At 42.4% G+C, this 18,949-nt stretch overlaps 1 protein-coding gene across 4 annotated transcripts in view; it reads left to right on the top strand.

Moving 5' to 3' along the window:
• The window catches only part of PRRG1 (proline rich and Gla domain 1), a 44,832-nt gene extending 28,493 nt beyond the window's left edge, over nucleotides 1-16,339 (top strand). For 3 of the 4 annotated variants that reach the window (XM_033949563.1, XM_033949564.1, XM_033949562.1), the window contains exons 2-4: nucleotides 916-963; nucleotides 5,725-5,885; nucleotides 12,496-13,029. In XM_033949563.1, the coding sequence (XP_033805454.1) occupies nucleotides 954-963; nucleotides 5,725-5,885; nucleotides 12,496-13,029 (705 nt within the window). In that variant the 5' untranslated portion in view covers nucleotides 916-953. Of the gene's footprint in view, nucleotides 1-915; nucleotides 964-5,724; nucleotides 5,886-12,495 lie in introns of all 4 variants that reach the window. The other variant, XM_033949561.1, reaches the window with a different exon arrangement.
• Nucleotides 16,340-18,949: the final 2,610 nt, after the last annotated feature.

Raw genomic sequence — 18,949 nt, 5'->3', positions numbered from 1 at the left:
AGCCGACCCTGCCACCTCGCTGACACGCTCCATTAACAGCATCCAGCAGCAACTCCGCACAGGGTCGTGCCAGGGCACTTGCATGATTCACACGCACGTGGCCGGCTCACAAGCCTTCTCCCCCCCCCCCCCCCCCCACGTCAATTCTGATGTCGAGCATTATTCTGGTCCAGCCAGGCATCGATTGGAGAGGAAAAATTGTTGGGGTGGAGGAGAGGAAGGGAGAGATGAAACAAAAGAGGTAGAAAGGGTTGAGAGGGAGAAATCCTGCATATGGTGGTGGAGAGAGAGAAATGCATGGAGAAGAGAGGGAGAAATGTTGGACATAGGGTGGAGAGCAGGGTGGGATGGTGCATGGGGGGAGAAAGAGAAAGAAATGCTGCACATGATAATGGAGGGGAGAATGGGAGAGATGATACATGGAAGGAAAAAGAGAGGTTTGACCCAGGGCACAAGGCGGGGGTGGGGGGGGGAGAGAGAGAGATGGTAGATGGAGGGAAAGAAACAAAGGTTGGATATCGCAGTGGAAAGTAGAAAAAATAATTTTATTTTCTATTTTGTGATTACAATATGTCAGATTTGAAATGTGTATCCTGCCAGAGCTGGTGTTAGACAGTGAGCATGAGCTAGGACAGAGAGGAAAAGTATTTTTTTGTTTACACCACAGCGCTGGCATGGGATTGGAGAGGGCAAAGGGGGTGAGATGGGTGGAAAGACTACAAAATAAACCTGTCAGGACTTTTGAAAAAAAATACCCGATTGGCCAGAAAAAGCAAATCGAATTGAAACATTTTCCCCTGAATCGGGCAGCACTAGTTCATAACTCTTTGTTAATGCAACACAGATATCAAAATTCTTCTTTCTTAATTTTACTAGTGACCTGTTCTAATGAATATTTCTTGTTTTGATCTCCAGATTTTTGGTTTGCCCATGCTGTGGGACAAAACAGAAGAATGGGCGATGGTAAGTGTAATGACCTCTCTTTTAAATGATTTCCCTCTGGTATCATAAAATGTATATTTTTTTCTCCCAGTGACAATTTTGTGGCATTGTATAGCTTCTATAAGATTCACACTTTTCTCTGTGTTTTTGCCTTTCTTCCACCTGTTTTACAAGTCAACAATATGCTAGAGCCAATATTGCCACATGATTGCTTGCTGACAGAATATCTCCCTACACCTACAAATCTAATTAATTTTATTAGAGAGAATTTGCTGAACTAAAAAAGACCCAGGAATAGGACCAGCAGAGAGAAGGGTGAATCAAAAACAGACCAAGTGACCCTTTTGATCTTCTGGAGGAGTGGCTAACTGGTTAGAGTAGCAGGTTGATCTCTTCCATATTTGGCTCTGGAATCCCACTTTCCCATTAATTGACAGTCCTTGTGATCTTGGGTAGGTCATTTCCTCCTCTGTCTCCTCAGGCTCAGACTTTGAATGTAAGCTCTTTGGGGAAGAGGATACTTCTTGTACACAATTGTAACTCCTTTTGAGCTTGAATTGGGAAACACAAAGTATTAAATCTCCAATAGCTAGGAATGCAGGTGGTTCTGCTGCTGTCAGTGTGAATAAACTGTACGAATACCCTATTTTTAACTCCATAAGACGCACCTGACCATAAGACGCACCCTAGATTTAGAGGAGGAAAAGAAGAAAAAACACATTCTGAATCAAATTCTCCCTATCAGGCAATGCACCCAACCCCATACTCCTTGCCAGGTTCTGTACCCTGTCCCACTGCCCTGTTACCTGCCCCCAGTACCTTTTTTAATCCCCCCCCATCCTTTTTTTATGGTGCAACAATTTTTATATTGGTTTCCAAAATAAATTACAAACAGGGCATAGCCCAAAACAGAAAGAAGTCCCAAACAAAACTGGAACAATAATCAAGGATACCACAGCATGAACCCTCCACCCCCCTCCTAGAGCAGGGAGCAAACTCCAGTATGCAGAACAATGAAACAAAAATTTTAAAAAACAACCTTTTTTAATCCCCGTCTCTTTTTAAAATGCTCCCTGTCCCGAACCTCTTCAAATGTCCCCCATTGCCTGGTGGTCCAGTGATGCATCGGCCGGAAGGCACGAGCTGCCCGCCTGCCTGGGCCAGCGCCACCCTCTGAATGGTGCCTTTAACCTCTCATTCAAAGAAGCAAAGTTATATAATCCTTTAAATTAGTGTTCTTCAACCTTTTGACACCTATGGACCGGCGGAAATAAAATAATTATTTTGTGGACCGGCACCGGTCTACGGATGACAGTTGAAGAGCATTGGGCTAACCCCAGAGGAAAAGAAACAAATGCATTTGTTCCTGAACAGACAGCAGATGTAAATCAATCACTAAATTAAAAAATAAAATCATTTCTTCTACTGTTGTTGTCTCCCTCCCTCCATGCTGTGCCTTGCCTTCTGGCCTGCCCCCAGTGCTATCTTCGGGCCGGCTCCCTCTTCCTCAGTGCTGCAATGCACAAAGCTGTAGGCAGCGGCTCCTCGTGCGTCCCGTGCCTCATCTGGAAGCCTTCCCTCTGACGTTGCAACATCAGAGAGAAGGCTTCCGATTCATGCACAGGACGCGTATAGGAGCTCTGCCCATGGCTTTGTGCACTACAGCATTGAGGAAGAGGGAGCCGGTCCGAAGACAACGCTGCATCGATCACACCGTGAACCGGCGGCTGAAGAGCACTGAATGGGACCCGATGCACATGCTGGCCCTGTGGACCGGCAGGAAATTTCTGCGGAAAGACACCGGTCCATGGACCGGCGGTTGAAGAACACTGCTTTAAATACTCTTATCTACAATTAGTAATATCTCTCTAAACACCCTTTTTTAAAATTCTGTTTTAGACATGATGTTCCTCAGTTTTTAGTTCATTAAAAAATGGTAGAGAAAGCTTGAAACGAGATGGTCATTAATTCCTCTTTCATACAGTGAAGGCACTTTCTGGGTTTGGTCATGTCCACATATAGACCATGGGAACTACCAGGATAGAGCATGGTGCGAGGCTTAGGGCCGAGAAAACCCACAAAAAATGCTCAAGTGCATATTAATCATTGTCTGTGTCGCTGGGTATTTGCTTTTCTCCAGCGACTGGCACAGCTTTGGTAAAAGGAGTAGGTACTGAGCTCCCATTAGTTTTTAAGTGTCAGAACTGTAGTATTAATCTCTCTAGGGCTGGAATGTACCACATGATTGAGGAGTATAATAGTGTGAATATATTTGTGTTGTGATTGGAACAGAGAGGCAAATAAAGTTGCTCGTGTATCTGATATCAGTGATGGGGAGTTTCTCTCACTCGCTGGATTTCTGCCAGTTTCTGAGGAATATACTGAGGAAAGGCGGTGCTACATTGTGTTATGAGGCTTAACTCCTTTTCTTAACCTCTATATTGCCACTGAATATCACTAGATAATTTTTCCATGTAGATCAGTTGTGTGTTAGAATACTTTTTTCCCCCACCAAATAGGCTTTTGCCAAGAATATACATTCACCCCCACACACAAACACACTGAACTGAAAATGAGAAGGTTATGTTGAACTAGAGAAAGAGATGTTCAGCTGGCAGGGCTTTGTTTATAAATTTTTATAAACAAGTTAGTTTAGTAACCCCGTCCCCTCCCTGGTACTCTTACACCTAACTTCTCTTCTTACTACTTATATAATTCCATTGGAGTTCCGTTCTTTCCCAAACCATGTAAACCGTGTCGAGCTCCACTTGTGGAGATGATGCGGTATATAAACCCAAGATTTAGTTTAGTTAGTTTATAAACACAACTAATATACTACTTTATCTTAAAGCAAAAAGAAAATAAATAAATATAAATTTTTTTTTAACCTTTGTTGTCTGGTTTCTGCTTCCCTCATCTTCTCGTTCAATTCCTTCCATCCACTGTCTGTCTTCTCTCTGCGTCTTTCATTTGCTCTGTTACTGTGCCTCTCCCTTCACCCCCCACCCCAATTGGTCTGGCACCCATCTTCTTCCCTCCGCTCCCCCATAATGTGGCATCTCTGTCTTCTTATCTTCCAGCGTCTTCTCCCCACTCTCTCTTCTCCATTTCCCTTCCAGCGTCTGTTCCTCTCCACCCCCCTTCCCTCTCACCACCTCACCGCCCTTTGGCACCCCTCGCGTGGCTCCCCTCCCTCCTTCCTACCTACCCGAATCTATCTATCTATCTCCCTCCCTCCCTCCCTTCCCTTTACCTTCACGGCGCGTTTTGAGTAACTTCTTCAAAGCCATCGGAGCCTGCAAGCAGTAGTTTGTGTGTGTGTGCGAGAACTGATGCAGCCATTCAGAAAGTGGGGCAGGCCCAGGCAGCAGTGCAGAAAGCATGCTCCTGCTGGCCCATACACTGCTGGACCACCAGTAGCCCTTGCATAGTAACCCCAGATATGTGGTCGTCTTGGCACCGAAGCATCACAAAACAGGAGAAACATACCCCAAAATAATAAAAACCAAACAGAGCAGATCAGAAAACACCTTAGTTCACCTTCAAAAGAAGAAACTGAAGGGGACACTAAACTCCATAGGTGAAGGAGGAGGAGCTGAAAGATGTGATTGACATCCTTCTGCGACAGTTTGTGAGCACGGATTGATCACCTAACATACAAACTCCTGTGTATATTATCCAGGTAAGAACCTAATCTTTCATTCTAGGTGGTTCACAACAAAACAATATAAAAACCCTAATAAAGAAAGAGAAACGGGCTCGAATTTGATATCCCACCTTATGATCGATGCAGTTTATATATTATATACAAGCACTTTCAGGTGTTTCCTAAGGGTAAGAACTGGAATAGAATGTACCCGCTGTGGTAGAGCATTTCAAAATAATGATCCTGTTACCAGAAAAAGAGAAAATGTTATACAACAGTAAAATAAAGAAAACCCGATGGTTACCTATCAATTAAATGCAATATATAGAACCAGCAATATAAACCAAAATGACACTGAAGGTGATCATTTTTCTTTTTTTTTCGTTCTCTATTTCTCTCTCTTTTTTCTCTCTCTATATATAAACGGGAACAAGCCTCAGATTGAGTTTTCACCCATTCAGGGTTCTTTCAAAGAGAGACAATTCTTTTCTCTTACTCATATTAACATCACTGAACCCATCCTTCCTACCTTAATTCTAACAATAGACTTAGAGCTCCTTTTACGAAGGTGCGCTAGTGGTTTTATCGCACGCACTGGATTAGCGCGCACTAGCTGATAATCTGCCGCCTGCTCAAAAAGAGGCAGTAGCGGCTAGCGTGCGCTATTCTGCGCATAAAGGCCCTAGCGCACCTTTGTAAAAGGATCCCTTAATCTTTATTTCTTCAATTGCTTTTCAATCTTCAATTAATTTATACTAAAACGTACCTAACTAGATTACTATTTACTTTATAATAAACTCAATTATTTTAAATACTTAATTCTTTAAAACTTTATAATTCATTAATACTTAGAACTATTTAAACCTCACAGTTCATTTCAGAAACTCAGAGTTCAAGCCAGTGATGTTAATATGAGTAAGAGAAAAGAATTGTCTTTTCTCTTTGAAAGAACCCTGAATGGGTGAAAACTCAAGAATCTGAGGCTTGTTCCCGTTTATATATTGGTTCTATATATTGCATTTACCATAAAAGGAGAATCATGAATGAGGGCACATGCAACAGTTCCAGAGTATCATGTTGTAACTCTCTAATGTGGCGTAAATTATATTTCTGTTTTCATATTGCTATTGTTTCAGTGTTCCTATCGGAGGATGCAGCAAACACAGTTTTGAAGCGCCACCCCAGAGCCAACAGTTTTATGGAGGAGATGAAGCAAGGAAATATTGAGCGGGAATGCCGAGAAGAAATATGCAGCTATGAGGAAGCCAGAGAGGCCTTTGAGAATTATGAAAAGACGGTAAGTTTCATGCAGGAGACTTACGAAGAAGTCCAAGGAAAAATCAAGCCAGAATTTTGAGGCCTGTTCAGAAGGTTTGCCCCAATCGTTCAAGCATCTCTCTGCCCAGTACTTTTTATAATCCAGACATTACTGGTCCAATGAGAAGCTTGTAACCCTTGAAAGGTAGCCACAGATGTACTAATTAGACCTGTAAAAAGCCTGTTGATCTTTTATTCCTACTTCCTTCAGAACAACCTGCAACAGTACAGGTGAATCTGGTTTGGATCCTGTAAAGAGCAGAGAAGTCATCTTTTCTTCCGAGAGAGATCCTTACCATCTACCAAGATCACCTTTCTCTTCCTCAGATGCGATACACAGTGATATTTTAGAATAAATAGTATGTTGATTTATTTAGTATAATTTGTTTTACTGCCTTTCAGTCAAAAGTAGCAAGGTGATGTACAATTAAAATATGAAAATGGGCACAAAAGCCAAGTAGTTTGACAAGCACAATTGGAAGGACATATAATTGCATGGCAATAATACCCATTAAAATATTGAGAGAAAACAGTTGGGTAGGAAAGAAGCCAGTTTTCTTTTCTCTTCACATAGACAGCAGAAGCAAAGCTATGGAGAAGAATAGTGATTGAAAATACACAAAAAATGGAGACACTGCTTCTGTTGTGTTATCTTCAGGAACAAATCACAAATGTAGATAAGGTGTGCACTACCCAGGCCCAAGATGGCATCGCTGGAGTCAACACAACATAGTGCATTTTATTTTGTCACCCTTTATCTGGAATAATCTCCCTCTTAATATCCATTGTAATCCCTCATTTAAGAATTTTAAATCGGAATTTAAAACATGGTGTCATCTGCAAATTTAATCACCTCATTCGTCGTTCCAATTTCCAGATCATTTATAAATAAGTTAAATAGCACTGGACCCAGTACAGATCCTTGCGGCACTCCATTGTTTACTTCCCTCCGTTGAGAAAAATGACCATTCAACCCTACCTACCCTCTGTTTTCTAGCCAGTAACCAATTCCTAAACCACAACTGAACTTTGCCATGACTGTTTAATTTTCTCAGGAGCCTTTCATGAGGAACTTTGTCAAAAGCTTTCTGAAAATCTAGATACACTACATCAGTCGGCTCACCTTTATCCACATGCTTATTCACACCTTCAAAGAAGTCAAACAAATTGGTGAGACAAGATCTCCCTTGGCTGAACCCTTGTTGACTCTGTCTCATTAAATTATGTTTTTACTCCTTTTTTAAGTACAGTGATACCTTGGAATCCAAACTTAATCCGTTCCAGAACCCTTTTGAGTTCCAAGACAATTTTTCCCATTGAAAATAATAGAAACTGGATTAATCTGTTCCTGGGTCCCAAAAACTCAAATTTTAACAGGAAATACACTGGATTTTAAGGTAAAATATTAACAAATATTCCAAAGCAGCATTCAGATTCTGGGGCACAAACACACACATACAATGTGCAGGACGTTCGGATTCCAAGACAAAATTTACTACAAAAAAAGTTCGGATTCCAAGTCATTCAAGTTCTGGGGTGTTCGGATTCCGAGATACCACTGTAATAAGTTTGTTTTAGGATTTAAAGTTTAGTGGTAGAGCACCACCTGGCACATGCTCTCTCTCTTCATTTGTCTGAGTGCTTGTAGCTATTAGACTGAAATAGCTCCTGAGTAAATTCCATCTGGATGCATCAGCTTTTCAAAAAATGGGAACGCGCTCCTGTTTCTTCAGCCAGCAGCAACAGTGGCCGAGTGAAACTGTACACCCTGCACGATACATTTGTGTCCAGAACATTTCCTTGGTTGTTACCAGAGAGCAGCATTAGATGGTCTTTAACCTCGTCATTGTGGATATGTGGCTCACCTTCCACCTGTGTTGTAAGAAGCTGAATAAACACAGTGGGTCTTTGTGATGGTGTCACCTGAGAGCACATGGCACATGCTGGGAAGGCATCCTGTGCCAGGTTTACTACTGATGCCTGCTTGCCTTCCTTTCGTGGTTCTCTCTACTAGCACATTTTCTGACTCGCTGCAGCTGAACTGATGTGGATGGGAGAATTCGCGGGAGCCATTAAGGAAGCTGCTGTGCACTGAGTAGCACCGCCAAATTGCGCGCCTGCTCGTGCTTCTCAGTGCGGCCGAAGACACTCACAGAAGCCTGTTAACAGCGGGGCAGGAACTTGGAAAGTTCGCTCCTGCCCGCTGCATCTCCACTGGGGATCGGTGGTAGGGGTACGAGTTTAGGACAGGGAGGGCGGTAGGGTATGGAGCCTTGCAGTGGCGGTCTGCAATAATTTCAGAAGGGGGTGTATTGGCTCAAATATAAACCAGGAATCCCGGTTTCTATTCTAGAATATACGGTAAATACAGCAAGACCTGAACAACTGTAACAATCATTCTCTTTCTCCAGTTTTGTGTACATGAGCATACAAGTTTCTATATGTAGTCTCATATCTAGGCTTAATGTTTTTGAGGTACACAGTTAATCATGTTGGGAGAGGAGAGGACAGGGCATTCACAGTATACAGGAAAAGCATTGGGTATAATGTTGTGGAGGAGGGTGGAATGAGCATACACTCGTGGCTGGGGGGTTTGAAGCAAGGATACTTGGTCAGTAGCGGTGGTAGCCATGGTATTTAATCCTGATTGGATGTACGTCATGTCATAGCATAGAGGCCAGATCTATGAGTTTAGGTCAATGGCTATAGAGGGAGAGGGAATGTCCGTAATTGGACTATTGACGTGAGGAGGATAAAAGGCATTTGTAGCTTTACTGGGTCAAACCAATGGTCCAAATAATCCAGTTTTCCCGTCTTCACGGTGATCAATCCAGATTACAAGTACCAGTCAAAAACCCAAATAGTAGCAACATTCCATGCTACCAATCCATGGCAAGCAGTGGCTTCCCTCCTATCTGTCTCATTAGCAGACTATGGAGTTTTCCTCCAGGAAATTATCCAAACCTTTTTTTAAAACCAGCAATGTTAACTTGTCACGCGTCTTCTGCCAGTTTTGTTCCACTTCACTACTTCACTAGGAAATATAATACTTCACCTTTTTAAAACAATTGTTTTTGAGAACAGTGATTTCTCTAGAAGCACAGAATTCGTGTAACTGTGGTGGCCTGCTGCCTACATTACAAAAGTATGTTGTTTGCTGAAGGGGTTGCAGTTTTCTTATGTGCAGTGCCCCCTGGTGGTAATTAGTGATACTTACTAAGCAGGCCTGAAGATTTCTGACTTAATCTTGTTAAGGGAAGTTTATATGATTCTTGTACTCTTCAGAAACTGGCTATTGGGTATAAATATTACCCAAGGTTGCTTTGTTAAGCTAGAGATGCATGGGTTTAGATGAAACTGGAACACAGAGTCCTGGGCTTTGAAGTGATTTACTAACTTGTGGCACAAGGCAGACAAAAACCAGAGCTGGAAATGTCCATGTTCTGGATATGAGTCTCCCTGGAAATAAAATCTATGGAAAACTTAGATAGGGCTAACTAAAGGGAATTGTCTTTAAGAAGATTTAACTATTCAACTTTTAATAGCACCTTTTTGTTTGTTGATGTATCTTGCATGATTGATGGTGGTGGTTAAATTATCAATGTGCACTATTCTTCTGACAGGCACTGGACTACATGAAGTATCACATGCTCCTACCACAATACACTTGGATCTCAGAGTGTGGGCATAATACCTCAACCCTGAATGTTCTTTTTCTACTAGTTGCCGTTTTTGTGGAGGTAGTTTAGGCCTTGACAGATTATCTGTGGATTCTCTGAAAACAAGCAGGAAATATTTTTTACATATGGATGAGGTCATCTGGTGGAGCTCAGTGTAGAAATGCTCCTCAGCATGCCTTTTCAAGAAGCTTTTAGAAGCATGCATCATGTGGGCACGTGCCTGCCTTCCCTCCATTGCAGCGCAGGACCAGTGCAGTTTTTCATCCACAAAGCAGAAATCTCCAAATTTTGTTTGTTTTCCCTTGACTCATGTCTGACTTTGGTGTTTTGTTGCCTTTGCCACTTTTTTTCTTTTCTCATGTAAGTGCTGCATTGAACCACTTCTTCCGTTCCTTTTAGCTTTTAGATACTTTTGGGTTTTTCTGTCATTTATTAGGCACTCCCCTAAGACATTGAGCTCTTCAGCCAAGTACTTTTTTTTTTCTCTGTTTTTCAAACATTGAGTCATTTTGATTTTGTCTTGGCTGTTTTCCCTGAGCTATCCTAGAAGACTCTTTATTGAACAAAACAGACAAGCAACAACAAGGAGAAATTACAAAGATATATGGACAAATTCATTCATTTTTGATGATGAATTTTGTGCCCCCAACCCATCCTAATCCAGTCAGGGCCTTAGGCTCCTCCCTCTGTATCCCATCCCGCTTGTAGGCCCAACAGTTCAAAATGGCAGGCCTTCCCCTCCCCGGTACATCATGTACTCAAGGGGTGGGGATTTATGCCCCTCCCTCTTTATCCCAATATAAGGGAGAGGAGTGTAAGGCTCTGATTGGCTTGACTGATGCACTGGGGAAGGAAAGGCTCGCCATATTGAACTGGGCCATTTTGGGCTTTAGGCTCCTTATTCTATCTTGGGATACAAGGGGGAGGAGTCTAAGGCCCTGATTGACTTGACTGAGCACAATAAGGGGAGGGGCCTTAGGCATCTGAGCCAGTCAGGGCCTTAGGCCCTCCCCATGTATCTCATGATGCACTGGGGAGGGAAAGGCCCACCATTTTGAACTGGCTTGCTTACTAGTGGGATGGACTGAGCTTCCCTCCCACTCCAACAACTCTAAAAAGGTATGGGGGGTGTCGGAGGGTGGGGGGGTTCAGGGGTCTCCATTGGCAGGAGGGAGTGGTATACCTGCAGTTTTTATGATATAATTTGTTGAAAGCAATCTTTGATGGCTTAAAAAAAATCTTTACAAACGAGACTGTGGAAGGTCAATGTTCTCAGACCTTGAATTGTAGTTTATTCAGAACTAGTCTTTAAGCCTGTTACATTAACGGGTGCTAGAATAGATGTGTGTGTCTTTCTTTCTCTTCCTCTCTCCTTGGCTGATTTCTGTCTGTCTGTCTTTCTTTCTGTCTGTCTGTCTCTCTCTTTCCTCAGCTGTCCACACCACCCCTTGCCTGCTCCCCCTGCCCAGCAGTAGCCCTTCTCCCTTCCTTTACCTCCCCCCATATCCAGCAGCACCCCTTCCCTGCTCCTCCTGTGCAGCAGCAGCCCTTCTACCTTCATTTTAAGTCTCCCTGTCTAGCAGCACCCCTTCACTGTTCCCCTTGTCCAGCAGCAGCCCTTCTCCCTTCCTTTTACCTCCCACCTGTCTATCAGCACCTCTTCCCTGCTCCCCCTGTCCAGCAGTAGGCCTTCCCCCTTCCTTTTACTTTCCCCCCTGTCTAGCAGCACCTCTTCCCTGCTCCCCGTGTCCAGCAGTAGGCCTTCTCCCTTCCTTTTACTTCCTCCCCTGTCTAGCAGCACCTCTTCCCTGCTCCCCATGTCCAGCAGTAGGCCTTCTCCCTTCCTTTTACCTCCTCCTCTGTACAGCAGCACCCCTTACCTGCTCCCCCTGTCCAGAATCTAGCTTTCTGGTCGTTCGTGTCTGCTCTTCTCTTCAAAGCAGCCTGGTGAGGATTGCGGCCGGCTGTAGTGAACCTTGCAGGCCGCTCTCCACATCAGTAACACGTTCCCTCTGATGCGATCCCATGCGTCAGAGGGAACATGCTACCAAGGTGCAGAGTGGGCTGCGAGGTTCGCTACAGCCGGACGCGATCCTCAGCATGCTGTTTAAAAGAGGAGGGTAGACAGAAGAGCAGCAGCGGGCCTTACAGTGCTCTCTGGTTGCTGTGGAGAGGTCTGCCGCTTCGGTGGACTGGAAGGAGGACTGCCACTTTGATGCCTGGAGGAGCTGAAATGCAGAGAGGCCTGCGCTTTACAATTTCTCTGCTGGCCACTGGCACAGCTAAGTGCGCATACGCACTCCTTCCAGCCACAGACCTACTGATCATGCAGGTAGGAGTGCACATGCGTGCTTAGCGTTTATTATTAGTGATATTCTTGACAACAACAATAGAAACAATAAGTCCAAAAAAAACTCTATCCATATTTATCATAAGAGGACCTAACCCTGGCTATGTTTCGGCTAAACACACCTTCTTCCAAGATGTAATAATGCAATCTTTGATAGATGTGGACAAATTCTGGACAAGCCTAAAAAAACACTTGTTGCAGCCAAAAGCTGAGCATGAGATAGCAGTGCTTGAAGCAGTACTAAAGCAAATCTTTGACAGTTCTAGGCATAACTTTGGCCATTTTGTGAATAAAGTGCCCAAAGTGATATGTACAGAAAAGGTGTGTTGAGAAATAAAAAATCTTACTTTCAGTGATAATGGTAAATGGTCTGTCTTCAATATATAATGATCTATGCAAAGGTAGTTTGGTTTTACTGCCACTTGTATGAATAGTGCTTTTGAAAACACAGAGAACTTTAAACATGTGCAGTTGTATTATGGCTATTTTGCTGAATGTTAACCTTACTGTAACAGATTTTTTTTAATTTAATTTGCTTTTTTCATTTCTTCTTCCTTTAGGATGAGTTCTGGAAAGAATATACAAAGGGACTCCAGAAAGACAGTGACACCAGAAGTACCTGGTATCCATTCTACATTGCTTTCCCACTAATCGTGGGCCTCTTTGTCATCCTTGTGGTTATATTAGTGGTTTGTAAGTGCGTGTACAGGAAGAAGGCCCGCAGCCAATCTATGTACATGCATAATGGACCACAGTCAGCTATGGCTGAGGCAGGTGCTGCATCTGAAAACAGTGCTTACCCCCACCAGCAATCTAGCGCACTCCCCTCCCCTCTGGAGGAACTTTATGACAGTAGCGGGATGCAGGTAGGATTTGCCAGTTATGGGGACACACGTTCAGACTCGGTGTCTACTCGTTTGTCCAATTGTGACCCTCCTCCATCCTATGAAGAAGCCACAGGAGAGATGGGCATCGGACACAATGAAACAACAGAACACCACCTGGATCCCCCTCCCCAGTATGAAGAAATTGGGAGCTCTAGCATACCCACTACTGTCATCATTGTGCCTCCAATGGCCACCACTGTCAAGTGAAGAAGAATGTATCCCTCTCTTGAGTCCTAAGCGACCAGTGGCTGAATTGAGCAGTACTTTAGTACTGGTAACTCTTTTTCTAGTCTTAATATTTTAAAAACCTTTTAATGCAAGCACCTTTAATCTGAACACAAGCCTCCTCTGTGCGATAGCCATATAAAAAGAGAGAAGTGGGTTTGTTTCTAATGTGTTTTTAACAAGCAGCAGCAGACCAGTGGCTCAGTGACCACTTCTCTCTCTCATATGTGAAGGATTTGGTGATTGATTTTGGGTTCAGTTCTTAGATGTAGCAGGATTTTGTGTTAATTACCAATGCCTTGTTTTTTTATTATGTTTTATAACATACTAGCTATTTTTCCACTACATAATTATTAGGTGAAACTAGTCTCCAAATCATTTAATGTTTTAAAAACGTATATTGATGGAAAAACACTTAGCAAGTAACAGCAGACCTGCAATACTGCTTTAAAGCCATGATGCACATATCAAAGGAACAGAGGGTGAGTTTGTGTTCCAGAACCAGGACAGTCATACTGTAGTACAGAGACAACGCAAAGCACTAAAAGCTTCAGATGTCCACACATCACTTTTAATGTGTTGGTGGTCTTGTGAGTAATCAAGGGCCCCCTCCAACTAAAGTAATGGTTTCCCCCCGTTTTCCAAGGCCATCTCCACCTACAGCGTAAGCAACTTATTTATATTTGTGCTAGTCTGGGTTAGTATTCTTGTACAAATACACTGAAAAAAATTTGAAAGCTTTAACAAAAATAATATGCTACTAACAAACACATCATTAGTGACTTAAAAAGCACAGGCAGAACTTTTTTTTTTTGTATTTTTGGACCATCTAATGGTATCGAAATTGCTGGAAAGGTAAAAACAATAGCAGGCCAGAAAATTCTGCACTGCTAGCTATGGCAGCAGTAGTGTGCAAAGTGCTAAAATGACATCTTTTCAGCTGGGCTTGGTAGTGAACAGTTCAGTGCCACTGATGCCTCTTAAATTTGCCTGTTGGCACCCATTCTGCTTAAGAATGACATGCGTATTGTCCACTCCAGCCCAACATGTGCCATCCTTTTCTTTTGTTTTCTGAAGACAATGTCTGCATTTGTCTGAGACCATGCAAGTCCTGCACATGTAGATGTATTAAAGGCTGTAAATGAAACAATCGGCAGTGAGAAGGAACAGAAGGAAGACTGCTAAAATTAAGTTTTGCCTCAAAGTTTACTGTCATTGCTTCATGCTCTGCTTCCCAGTGGAAGGGACTATAGTGCAGACTTTGGTTGGCAAGATTGAGTTTTTTGTACACGTTGCTGGCTCTGGAAGGTGGGAAAGCCATTTCTCCCCTCTTTGTGCTAGTAATTATAGTTCTGGGTCCTTTTTGAACATAGCTCAGTAATCTTGCCACAGAAATGTTCAGGGCTTCTCGTACATAAAAGAAACATTCCAGCCACTCTGCATTCAGTTAATAAGTGGTACTGTTTAACAGACCCCTGGCCTGAATTATTATTATTCCCATGGAGTTACAATGCAGATCTCAACTGGAAGCAGCTTTTTCATTTTAATACATAAAGTTAATGCTAACTAACCTAGTGGAATAAAAATCCTCATTTTTATACTTTATTAAAAATTTGCATTAATACACCCCTTTTTTAGCTGCTTATGTTTAAAAAGAGACTTATTTTTGCACAATAATTTGTTTTGATGCATGTTCTTTTAATTGCTACTAAATTTTTGTTATGAAAATTATTTGGGGATATCAGCCTTAACCACCTTTGTTGTCTGTTTATATATGCTTTTTTAAAAAAAAAAAAAAAAATTTATTAAGAAAATAAATTTCTGCACAAACATTATTGGCACATACTACACTTTTGATAGAAAAACATCTTAAGTTTTTTTAAAGTAACAGCACTAAGTAATGTGTTTGACCATGTTGTGATACTGCTAAACAGGATTATACTTTTGAGAAGTTGGGCATGAGTTTGGAAACTTTAAACATCTAACTTATTTTGGATTGGTATTTAGAACTGAGAATGGTTGTTTATTTCTCTGAGCTACATAGTTAAAGGGTCAATAAACAGTGATTGATGAACAAGGAACTGAAGGTGGAATCTCCAGGATTACAATTCTGTGCCTTATCCACATGTAACACTGCCAGCCCAGTCCCTGGATGTGTTCATTATATCCTGGTGATTCCTAGGGAAAAAAAACCCCTTGTGAAGAGATGAGCAGCGATTTTGACCTTTTGTTTGGAATGAGGAGTGGAGGGTTCTTTTGGATTTTTGTACTAATGTGCTTTAAAAGGAATGTAAGAAGTGTGTATATATAATACATATAACTTTGTACAACACAAACTAATCAAAATTGCATAGGTTCCAACAACTATCTCTGTTTCAATTAATTATATATAATCTTATAAATGGTGTTAAAGATGGTATTAAGACATACAATTTGAAGTCCACTACTGCAATGGTGATAATTTTAAACACTAATCACAGCAAAAGCTTTCAAAATGATGACACTAGTGACATCTCAAAATTCAAATGATTACTAACTTGCATATAATGAATTACAAATAAGGTAGAAGCTGATACTTGGGGATTAGGTCTATAAAAGTACACAGTTCTAATAATGACTAGGTACTAAAGCTTCATATGCTTGTTTGTAATGCATCAGTTTCCAGGGCATTTTAGAGATATTCTGGTGACCCTACAATCAGTTGTTTTCAGGATCTACACTGAATATGCATGAGATAAATTTGCATACACAAGCTCTCTTAATATCTACTGCTTTATTTTCACATCTCACAGTGGATATCTTGAAAGCCTGACTGCATGTAGGCTACCAGTGGCAAGTTTAGAAAGCCTGTTAATGCTTCAGGCCAAAGAATGTTTCTGCCTTTTTAATGATGGCACACCACAGCGGGCAAAGGCCAACATTCTAGGTCTGATTTGGTAACTTAAAAATGGTTCCTGTTGCCCTCTGATTACCGTAACTGTAGTGTGTTCTCATTGCTTCCCCAGCAAAATATTCTGATGTGTTGTAATGCTACTTGAAATTATACCAGGCATTGTACTGGAATGAGTTATGTATTGAGTTATTGCAGTTGGTGTATCATTTGTTTAATTGTTAGAAAATAATTTTGGCATGGACCATGAAGATAACCTTGATTCCACTGCCTTTGATTGCAGTATTGAATTGGTTTTGGAAGGATTTGGTTTACATTAAATTATTAAGCAGTTACTCCTGCGTTTACAGGAGAGTTTACATAGCTTTTTGGTATGCTAAATAAAGATGATTTTGAAAACGCTTTGTGTTGTGCTTTAGTCATCAGGTCTCAAATGCATTCTAACAAAACTTAAGCATCAGTCTAATATTTTATATGCTTTTCTTTTGGCTTTTTGAATAGAAGAATGGGAGGAAAAAACTACGGAAAGTGAAATTTGGCTCTGCAAAATGCTAAATACGTCCCTTGACATTCCTTTCTTCCTGTCTGAGTAGAGATTCAATCCAAATAATTACTGAATCTAAATAAAGATTTGCGGGGTAAATTCTGAAAAGATCACCAGATCTCAGATAATGGGATGAGGCGTGCTAACCATGAATTCTGTACAGAACTGCTGTTAACCTAGGACAAGCAAGCACATATGGGGTTCTGTAATCAAGGCATTTGCCTTATCAATGTGCTCTTGTGTGTGCGATGTTGATGGGCGACCAGAACAACCTTTGTTGGTTACACCTGTTCTTCCTGTTTTAAACCTTATCCACTCAATCTTTTGTCGATTGATGGTGCTATGTCCATACTTAAGTCAGTATCCAATGGTGAATTTCCACAGGTTTCACTCCCTCTGTCCAAAGAAAGTGGACTACTGCACGTTGTTCTGTGATGGTGCAATCTTGTAAAGGAGTGTCCATGTTTCTGACCTCATGGCTGCCACACAACTAAAGGCCAAGTACTGCACTGTGTGTGGCTGTACTATCCAACAGCCAATGTATGAGTACATATGTTGCATTTTGCTAGCTCTATTGGATTCACCCTCATATAAAATGATTTGTGTATGTGTTGAGGAGAGGGGTTGTAGCTTGCCAAGTACCTGGTTTTTAGATCTGCTGGCCTTTCATTCATTTTTCATTAATAACCCCCTTATTTACTAATGCGTAGCACAGATTATCCCAGGACAAGCAGGCAGCATATTCTCTACATGTGGGTGACGTCATCTACGGAGCCCTGACACGGACAGCTTTTCAAGCAAACTTGATTGAAGATTTCAAGTTTGCTGGTACTGCACCACACATGTGTGTGCCTTCCTGATCCACTAGAGGGCGCATCCCCTCCTCATGGTCTTCAGTTCTTAGTTTTCCGCGGAGCCAGAAAGCCCTGTCTCTCTTCTCTGCGTTCTTCTAAGTGCCTTTCTAGCACCGCGGCTTCTTTATTTTGTTAGGGAGTCACTGTGCGTTTGTCGATTGTTCATGTATTTTCTTTGTTTCACAAAAAAAAAAAAAAAGGACTTTTTATTGTGTTTCTGCTGGTTCCACCGACAGGCCCTTCTTGGGCCTCAGCCATGCTGCTAGGCCACGTTTGGCTGCAGCTGTGTTTTCTTCTTCCTTGGCCTCTCTCTGGGCTCACCTCGTGTGAGCAGAATGGCCGGGACCCTTTTTCCTTCATTGGAATTGGACTGAGTAGCATCGATCCCCGGTAAGTCTTTCTTTCTAGGTGCGTTACCTCGGTAACGCCACCGGCTGAGTCTCAGGCATTCCAGGCATCGAGTGCAGTCGTACCAGCCTCTATGAGACCTTCGAAGCGTGCCTCCTTTCATGGGAATACTCATCTCGAGGTTGCCCTTTATGGAGCGCACTGCTGCACCTTCATTACCAGTTTCATTGGTACGGTGCCGACTTCTGAACCTTGATGAACTTCGGTGTGCCTCGACGTCGACTGAGGCTTTGTGCCTCGATGTCGACTGATACTTGAAAAAGTCACTACAGTACCATCAAAACAATGTGAATTCAAAAGTAAGCTTGTTAGCAATTTTTCTTTTTTGAACTCTGCTCAGAGACATGAAGGCTGATAACTGCCTCACCACCCAATCATTGCATTGTTCAAGAAAAACTGACTCTGAACTTTTTCAAAGTTAAGTTCATGTTTGAAGATATTTATACATTTTACAGTGTCAGCATAGCATTTTTGGTCTAGCACTTAAGTTATTGAATGTTCACAGAGTCAGTTTTTCTTGAACACTGCAATGATTGGGTGGAGAGGCGGAGTTATCAGCCTTCATGTCTGAGCAGAGTTCAAAAAAGAAAAATTGCTAACAAGCTTACTTTTGAATTCACATTGTTTTGAAGGTACTGTAGTGACTTTTTCAAGTATCACTATATCGCTTTGGTCACTCTACAATTTACAACTTTGTAGTTTGAAGTATTTACCCCGATTTTTTGGTGACTTCGATGTCGACTGGGGCTTTGTGCCTCGACGTCGCCTCGGGCTTCGTGCCTCGACTTTCTGCTTCGACGTCAACTGGCGCTTGGTATCTCGACGTCGATGGAGGCTTTGTACCTTCGACGTCGGCTGCAGCCGTGTGCTCCGCGTCGCCTGACGCTTGTGCTTCGATGTCGCTTGAGGCTTGTGACTCGTCATTGACCGAGGCTTTGTGCCTCGCCGTCTACTGGGGCTTTGTGACTTGACGTCGTCTGGGGCTTTGTGCCCTTTGGTTGGCTGTGGCCTTGTGCCTCGACGTCGACTGTGGCTTGGTGCCGCAACATCGCTGGGGGCTTTATACCTCGGCGTCGGCTGATGCTTTGTGCCTCGGCGTCAACTGCGGTTTTGTGCCCCGTTATTGACGGGGGCTTAGTGCCTCGACGTCTCCGGCTCCTATTCGAGAGGATTCCCCGCTTTCTCTTCGGTTCATTCCGGGCAGAC

This window comes from Geotrypetes seraphini, chromosome 6 (genome assembly GCF_902459505.1).
Source record: "Geotrypetes seraphini chromosome 6, aGeoSer1.1, whole genome shotgun sequence".
Classification (NCBI taxonomy): domain Eukaryota; kingdom Metazoa; phylum Chordata; class Amphibia; order Gymnophiona; family Dermophiidae; genus Geotrypetes; species Geotrypetes seraphini.
Note: the sequence above shows the minus strand (reverse complement) of the source record. Positions and strands in the feature narration are given on the sequence as shown.